At 39.6% G+C, this 9,425-nt stretch overlaps 1 protein-coding gene across 1 annotated transcript; it reads left to right on the forward strand. All coding sequences in view use genetic code 11, as the record gives it.

Moving 5' to 3' along the window:
* Positions 1–7,348: 7,348 nt before the first annotated feature.
* EGR_10958 (hypothetical protein) lies at positions 7,349–8,039 on the forward strand (the record flags this gene model as incomplete). Its single annotated transcript, XM_024500207.1, has 2 exons — positions 7,349–7,388; positions 7,978–8,039. The coding sequence occupies 2 exons, from the start codon at positions 7,349–7,351 to the stop codon at positions 8,037–8,039; spliced, it is 102 nt and encodes a 33-aa protein (XP_024345382.1).
* Positions 8,040–9,425: the final 1,386 nt, after the last annotated feature.

Genomic DNA, 9,425 nt, shown 5'->3' on the forward strand with positions numbered 1-9,425 from the left:
TCTTCTGCCGATATCACTTGGAACTCTGTTTTCCTCTAAACTTCAGTGTCAGCTAACATGTTGCTCAATCATTCAAATGAAGGATCTCAAGGATTTCTTAAAAAGCCAGAAAGCAAAATTAAATCGCACAAAATAAATGTGAGATTCAAAGTGAAGCACCAGTTTGCTAATCATTCTGTGCTAATAGCATTGTGGCCAATGAACCAATTGATGGAGTCAATCGCATGCATTTGTATTATGAAAAAATTTAAGACTTGCTATAAACTTGCAAATTATGATGGCTTTGAGCATTTATTTATTTATTGCATTCGATTTGACTTATAGATTTGAGTGCAATGGCAAGATTATCGTAAAAGTGATTGCAAGTCAAGCAGTCATTTTAACCACCACTTAATTGAGACATTGTGCCATAGGGAAGTTGTGTAAATACCAGTTGTAATGTTTCACTGGTAAAATGTATAGCTAATGTAAAACATTGTGCAATACTTATTTGCTAGCGCACACTCTTAAAGTAAAAAGAGGTGGTTGGGTGGGTCCATAGGTCGCACATTATAACGGAAGAAGTTAAAACAAGTTTTTGAAACACATACCCGATTGCTGCTATTTTAATTCGCCGGCTAGCTAGGCATTGTAAAATTTTGAGTCCAGTTCTATTAGGTGAAACATTTGTGGAAGTAGCCAAGCTCTGACTAAGTCGTGGAACCAAGACGATGGTTTTAGTTGAAGATGTATTACTAATTCCACGGTTTTGATTATGTGCTAACATTTTATTTAAGTAAATCAATCACATCCGCCTGAAGCTAGACTGAAAACATTGCTTAGTGTATTAAAGTCGGCCATTAGTGAAGGTGTTGAAAGCACGCCAAGGGTTCGTCATGACGGAGGTTACGTGGGAATGGTGTAAAATAAAGCCAAGGTGGTTTGGAAATACGTTTATTTGTAATAAAAATTAGAGTGAAAAAGGGATTAAACTGACCTCAGCCAGACGTCTTTAGAACGTTGCCATTTGCTTTACCAGCCTGACCATCGAAATGGCATCAAATCCGCACTATGAACTTTACACTAGGATGTGGAGGTACCACGGTAGTAATTAAAGTGACATTTTCTGATTTATCGGAAATGCTTTGCCTTAAAAGTGATAATTTATCCGTTGCAATTCTATGGTCAAACCGCTAATTCTTACCCAAAAAAAATTATCTGCCAATTCATGAATAATTTGCTAAACTTTGAAATGAGTGCATGGAGACGCTTCTTTTGGCGTTACACATCACCAATGTAATATACACCCTTGGAAATATGCGGTTATCTTTCCATTTACAGCATAAATTTGGCAACCAACATGTAGGGGTTTATAAGAAAAGCAGGAACAATTTGTCCTTTAATTTTCAATGTGCAGTGCTTCAAGTGTTAAAAGACATTCTTTTTGAAATCCTTCTCCTATATTAACTTAACACGCCAGTATTTAGAAGGACTATCGAAGAGCATGACAATGTCCTGACTTTTTCCTAGGCAGAATTCGTGGCTGGCCTATTTTCGACAACATCTGCGGACAACTGGGGACTCAGTGCTCTATTTGATAGCAAAGACTAAATTAATGAAGTCGGCATGTGATTTATAGCATACACTAAAAGAGGAGTTCAAACCCCCTTCTGCGCATCTTACCCCATTACGTAATATAGTTTTTACAGAATGTTGGCTTCTTCCGTGATTTACTTCTGACACGTGTGAATATTCAGAAGTGCGACTTATTAGTGAGAGCCTAAATACACTCCTTACTAATCACTAGCATGGTTATTACCCAACTCTAGCAAAAATGCTTGAGCGTTTGTACTGGATGCAGACAGAAACAGAAGCTGTACAACTTTGAAACAATGCAGAATGGGAACTGTGTGCATTCTGTAAAACAGAAAAAGCACAAATAGGCTTAAAAATAGGGCTAGTAAGTAGCAGGAAGTTCTTAAAAGAAGGAAACATTTTTAGATAAAACCTTCCTACAATCATTAAGGCGTGATCTGTGCCTTGCAAAAAGTAAGTGCTGTTTAGAAGTCTCTTCATCTCCTTAATCTCTTTCACAGCTCTTAAATCGTGCATCATAAAATAGGGTTAGTAAGTGACGATAGGTAACTTTTCTCCAATGTGTCCTCGTTAAATCCCTATCCTGTCACAAATATGCTAAAAACTTGAAAAAAGCATCACAATGTGCCAAAAAACAATCATTTACAATTCAACTGCGATTTTTATGCAGTCATGAATTTCACGGTAAATTCTCTTTTGATAGCATAGCAAACCATTTTATCTAAAATGCAGTCTGTCAGATGCTGCACTTATTTGAAGTTACCATAGCCAACAAAGTGAATTTTGACTAGGCTTAAAGGAAGCATTAACTGATATATCACACATATAAATGGCAAGCATGACAAAAACGAATACTGTCCAAAATCAAATTCCCTAAATACCCCGTTTTTTTATTTTAGAATTTAATCAGTGAGTAGATGTCTCTTATTTTAATCATGTTTAAATGGTAAGACAGATAGAGCTGAGTTCTTTCATTTCAAACTGTGAATACAGTGCAAAAGTCACTGCAGGATGATGTTCAGATCGCCTAACTGATCTTTTACGGAGCACACATTGCACGCATGCATGAAGGAAAATGTCTAACGCTCTTAAAACGCACGTTTACATGCATGAGTTTTATACACAGTTATCAGTGGATTGGACAAATTTTATGCACAAGCTTGCCTTTTGCCCTTATTAATGCAACTAATTACCAAATCAGACAAATTAGTTTTTGCCATGTTATTGCACCACTTTTATGGCTACTAACGACATTCCAAAATTCAATTTCTAAATTTGTAACATGTATCAGTAAACCTAACAGGAAGCTATCCATCTTACTTTAAGATGCATAAACCCGTTAGAAGGGCCTCAATTCATCAAAATGAATAATTAGCAAATCCTCCAGTATTCGTTTGTTACATTGCCTGTTTGTTAATACCACTGGGAAGGCATATTTTAAATTATTACTAAATATTCTCAGACCACACCGTGTGCTTTATGCGGATCCCGCGAGCTGAGTTTTAACTACCTCTAAATCTCTTTGCTGAAACATATTTAGGTAGTTCTACAGATACTTCACTCCGAGTATCTTAAGTATTCCTTGCTGCTCTACCATGCCGCTGGTCCCTACGTAATATCCCTTGATTCATAATTTAAAGCAATAATCTGCTATGTGGACCATTTGATGTAGGAAGCACTGCAAAAGTGCACTCGTTTAAGTCATTTCTGTGCGCATTTCTTCTCCTGCCAGGTCTAATCGATGATTACTGTTTACAGTTTAATGCCGCATGTTTTACAAATGCTTGACAAGGACTCTATGGTCGAATAACACAAGAAATCGTTACTTTGATTAGTTCCGTAAGTTTAAGGCAATTTATATTTCAACTTGCTGTCTTTTCTTCCCAACAGTGGTCCATTAGGACAGGATCAGTCCCTACGTGCTCCTTTGTTCATCCCGCGAAAATGGACCCACCTATTTGAAATTCGCCATTATACAGTTGAAGAAGCGGCCATCACCTCAGTTGCTTACATATGTTGGGGTAATTACAAGCTAATATCAGGAGATAATCGGCCATGCACGTTTTTAAGCAAGCTCACAACACCCGTTCTGATTGGAAAAATTCACGTAATTTCATTGGTCCCAAATTAGGGACCGTTGCAGAAATTGCACTGGAAAGAACAGACACTACACATGATCTTAGCTCATAGAACCGATAAGTGATGGCCTCTCCCACTTCTCTAACCCATCAACCTCAGTATCTTTTACTTACTCCTAGTCCACCATGCTAACGGACTCAACTGTCCCCATCATAGCCCATCTTTCAGGCTCCTGTTTGCATTTTCAATCTGTTTGCTAAGCAATTTGTTTGTTTCTTCTTTGGCTCTATGGTTTGCACACACTACTTACCCTTTTCCAATCTGTAGACACCTATCATTCCAGCCCTCCTTTCCTGCTGATACCCTCTATCGGAATTATCTAGTCGACTACTATGCTACCGCCACTAGGTAACCCTTATCTCAAACCGACTCTCACATCACTCCTTTCCACTGCCAACGAAACTTTAGAGAGTGCGAGAGCAGCAAAGCGACTAATATGTAAGACGGCAAGGATGAAGGGGCAGCTTACAATGAAGTTCAGTTGTGGGTGTGGCGAGAACATTCCACTAAAGAGAGTCAGCAAGAAGGATGGGCTGGTATAATGGGTAACTACTGATAGGAAAAGAGTAAGTAGTGTATGTAGGAAGAGTTGTGGAAAGTACAAATAGAAGAAGCAGGTGAGAAGATGTAAATAATTTACAATGAGATATTAAACAATACTCAAAAACCCCAATTCAGGGTACTGATTAACGACCAACCAAGAAATAACATTTGAAATAACATTCGAAACATTTGAAGGTGTCGACATTTGCATGCAAAGCACTTTAAAAACACAAGTTACTGAACCCAAGATATAGCCTGACCAAATATTCAAGCTTATTTTTTCAGGGTTTGCAGGCCGAATGCAGGGTCTGTCATTGCGTCCTTCTTGGTGAAAAATGTATCTGTTAGGACGTCAAGAGCACTTCAGATCAGCCACACCAGTTCATCCACCAACAAAACTTGTTTTGGCAGACTCCTAGTACATACGAGCAAAGTTCTTTTCTGGCGTGTGATTTATTATCTATATTCATTTTCATCTCAGAGAAAAAATTTGGGCTAAACTGCGAAAACAATCAATTTCTAGACTAATGCCCATCTGACTAGTCGTCCACCTACCTTCATTTCCGTTAAAAAGTCAAAATTATGGATGATGAGGAAGCACTAGTTGCTAATGACAACTCCGTTAGAATTTAGCAAAGAGACATGAAAAAAATGTAAACATGACATGTAATTTTTAACGATAGTGCGTCATGGAAGAAAAGATAAGCCACCGACGTTTGAGGGGGATATCGCATCAGCTCGCCTTATGTTCAATACAAGAAGCACTCACCATTTTAAAACAAGCCTGAACGACCTATTCATAGAGCTCGCTACAGAAGGGATTATGCACTCACAGAATATGGCTCCACCAATCGTATGTTTAATACATTCATCACAGTCCAGATGCCTTACTCATCCTTTGGCATTCGATACTTGGACTATCAAATCAAAGTTGTTTCTAAAAATTAAGTGCACCTACTCTACGACAAAAAGCTCTTACTTGACATCAAGCTTATTTGCAAAAATCAGAGCATAAAGTGTAATTGACGATGGCAGCGAAGGTCAAGCACTCGTTGTAACACCTACTAGACAGCAGTACCCATGACACCAGCTACACCCACGGTGGAGAAAATGGACAAAGACGTAAATTTCTAGGCAATCGCTTCGGTGTCGTGAGACTGTGGTTTACCATCTCTGAACCTCTGAACGAAACGCCTAAAGAATCGCGCATTGTCAAATTGGACAAGGAAGTTATTGAATGAAGAAGTGTAGTATATTTGAGCACTCAAATGACCATGGTGCATATAGATGTTCTATTTATTCGCAAATTAAAAACAAGGAGATAGAGCCTTTCCCGAAAATTGTCTTCAAGCAGAAATGCTGTCAACTCTACCACTACCACAGCCACTTTTGTTTCACTACTGATTAGGTGCTCTAAGATGTGATTTTGCTCTAGGGCGGAGATAAGTTCTTACAAAAGGGGTAAATGAGAACATATGATTGAAATAAAAGTATGAGCCCACGCTTTCCAGAACTGAAGAGCCTGGATAACACATTCTCGACTATTCCGCACCTACCGTCAGCTCTTCGCTGGATTAATTAGCATTTCTAAAAATCCTCGGTTAAAATATCACTTTAGTTCATCCAATTGCTGAAAAGACCAATGAATTGCACCAAAATCAGTTTTCGCCTTTGCAGAACCCGATCCTCTTCATTCAGTCATCTAGATTGGCATGTGATTGTTAACTCTCCTTTCTTTTATTAACGGTAGTATCTTCCAGTTCACTAAGCCAAAGTGAAGTAGGTCTTATGAAGTGCTGTCTACCAAGCAAGCCTTCACATTTAACTACTCCGCTATCCGATAACAACCGTTTTCGAGTTCACCAATACGCATGAGGCCGAAATGAGGTGCAGTGACTCACATCATGCCATTGCTGGTTTGTCTGTTGACTTATTCAACACATTTGTTCATGCTTGTCACAATAAAGACTAAGCTTCAATTACTCTCATCCCAGTTTTGTGGCTCCAAAAAACTCTTTAAGAACTTCGACCGTTACCTCTTATTCTGTTGAAACAGTTCTGATGCCTTCAAGTGGGGAAACTACCATTTCAACACGTGTGTTTTTGCCCGTAAATGAAGCACAAGCAATGAATAAGTAGAAAGTGAAACTCCCTCCCTCTCGAGACAACTTGAAAATAACCGGAAACACCAGAATCAGCAGCTACTATCCTACTGTAAAAGGCAGCACAATGGCTAAGCAATTACGTTGCGCATTTTGGCTTAGGTAAAAGTGAGCGCCTTTGGCAGTATGGCATGTCATACATAACTGCACACAAGTGTTCTGGAACACTGCTAGCATGGGCAGATATCCATCCCACAATTTGAGCAATCAAACTATTACAGTACTTCAATACAATATAGTTATAAAAAAGCAGAGCATGAAAATCAAATGAGAGTGGCCTTTGTTAGAACATATTCAAGCATCCATTCACTAAGTAATTGCGTTTGGTTCCCACGCATCGACCCTCAGTTGAAGTTTGTGCGGCAATCGTAGAGATAGGTTTTGTCGTTTGACTTCCTTACCATAGCTCATCAGACTTTACAGGTTGTGCTTCTATCTTGCAAACCTATTCAACCCTGCCTGTAGACACACACCCTTCCCACACATCGATTCGGCGTCTTTCTCTTCCTTTAATAATTTTAGATGAATAGACTGATTGGATTGGATCGTTCTTCATAAATGGCATTACAAATAGGGCACAGTGAACAATATTTTGTCTGTTTAGCGTACACACTCTCCTCGAGGGTGGATCACGTCCAGTTCGTATCCGAGCTGGTCGCTTCTCTCATAGAGGGTGCATCTGAGCAGACATGTATCATCCCTTCGTCTTTTGAACACTGCCTTCAATGCTTATCCTTGTAGGCGATCCGCGCATGCAACTTTAGTTGGTGCGCAAACTACATCTTCGTATCCAACACGTGGTGCATCTTTGCAAGGCCACATTCTACTGTGATGTACGACGATTGGTTGAGGATGAAGTTGTGCGTTGCAACCAAAGAACTTTGTTGGAGAAATGACTTTCGACACTTGGTGTGTGTCTTTGCCCATGGATGTCAGAACTTGCGGTGTACTTCAGGGAGCTAGATCAGCGTATACAGTAGTCCTAGGTCCCCTTCATAATAGATGCTAGTCTCACCGTGTTTGTCACATTACCCCTTCTGTCAAGGATATGAGTCGTATGTGTTCCCCTGAGGTGATGGAAGTTTACCTAATCCTTTCTTTGGTCGAAGTGCGCACTCTAAGACATTGTGAAATAATACTTTTGTGTTTGGTAAAAGTATCAATAGCCAATCTTACTTTAAGGCCCGTAAGGATACTAAACAGTGAAATGCTAGCTGATGCCTTAAATCCTAGTGTTCTAGTTGCACATCCTAGTAAAAGCCTCCAGTAGACAAACCGAAGTAAAATTTTTTTGCACCTACCCATTACCTTGCGGATATTCAAATGCCATGCGTATCTTTGAAATCCCAAATGTCTTAAAATTTTTTAACAAAGAATCAGCTTTTGAACTCTGTGTGTTGATCACTATGCACAACTTAAGGCACATCATGTTGACAAATTGAGCTGTTGGAGAAAAGTGAAGCAGTCGTTCCAACGTTTCGTGCCTTCATGGGTTCTGCCGCGGCTACTTTCTTAAAGTAGTTTACCATGACCAGAATATACCTCTTTACTCTCTTAGTCGATGGCAGGGGACCCATGATGTCAACGCTTCCTCTTCCCCCAGGTGCGGCTGCTGTGTAGTGGCGCCTTTTGAAGTTGTTGTGAGTAGTGCGGGCTCAGCAGAATTTAAGTACATATGGGGCGAGCGAAGACAGGCATCACTCTTTGCTCAAGGGGTCGAGTGCATATTTTCGCCTAAATGGCCCGGGTGTTCGTGTGAGTCGTGTAGAACTGTCTATACCAATAATTAAGAGACAACTAGGTGATCAGAAGACCCAACACCTTTTGGTACAATAAATCAATCTCGACAGATAGTTTTTACCATACCGGCCATATCCGTCTGGCCGTTCTATATGAAAGTCATCTCTTTAACCGTGGTTTTGTAAGACGATGTACGAAAATTCTCGTATGCTCTACTTATTTTGTCGATGAGGTTTATTGGGCTTGCTTTACGATATTGTGTTTAGAGCAGCAACCGGTCTGCGAGACAGGGCGCCTTTTTTATTATGTATACTTTCTTTTTGCAGTACACTGTACATTTGAACGCTTGCGGCTCCTTGCACCAAAGTGAAGCTGAACAATCTAACCCCTTCATTTGTTTCAACCGAGTCATGACCTAGTGATCCGTTTGCTTTACGTCCCTTTTTGTTTTCAAATAATCTCTATTCTGCCAAACCATTTTAAAAATAGCTACAAATTCACATTTTGTTACGCTTTATTTATCCCGTTTCATTAAATTCTATACTTGGTAAGTCGATGACGTGTTTTCTTTCCCCTCTGTTTTTGTGAGTGTACACAGCCCATGACTGCATCACTAGCTTCAGTATACAGCGCAAATTGTAGGACGCTTGACTCAAAGGTAAATAAAGCTAGAATTATCAAGGATCACCATGCTTCATCATGCTCTTTCTGCAAATTAAAATGCCTTTAGGCCTGCTTTTCCGTCAGCACATGATGAGGACCCGCGGTCTTTGCGAAATCTTAAACAAAATGCATGTAATACCTATCAAACCAAAGCACCTACTGAGTTTCGTTTGAATGGTTATTGCTGGCCAAGTCATCATTTGTTTTGTCCGGTCTTCTGTAACCGCAATCCTATACGACTATTGAATGATCTTAGAGGAGGTTGACCGAGCACTTCATTATAAGGCATTATTATAGGTTTGAAGTATACTCTGAGTCTCTCCTATCGCCAATCACAAGTGTAAAATCGTTGTTGTGTTCTCGAAGATCTCTAACAAAATCAAGAATGTAATTTAAAGAGTCTACAATGCTTGGGGAATATGCCAAATAATGGGAACCGAATCAGCCATTGGAAGGTGACCTCTGCGCTGCGGAGTCCAAAAAGCATAACCTGAAATTCATAGATCCCACTTGGCAATATAATAGCTGCCTTTTTTCTGGCCTTTCTAACGCCTCCACTTACCATATTTTGATTTACAATTTAACATAAAGAAAAGGTCTGAC

The sequence above is a fragment of the Echinococcus granulosus genome (genome assembly GCF_000524195.1).
Source record: "Echinococcus granulosus chromosome Unknown EG_S00311, whole genome shotgun sequence".
Taxonomy (NCBI): Eukaryota; Metazoa; Platyhelminthes; class Cestoda; order Cyclophyllidea; family Taeniidae; genus Echinococcus; species Echinococcus granulosus.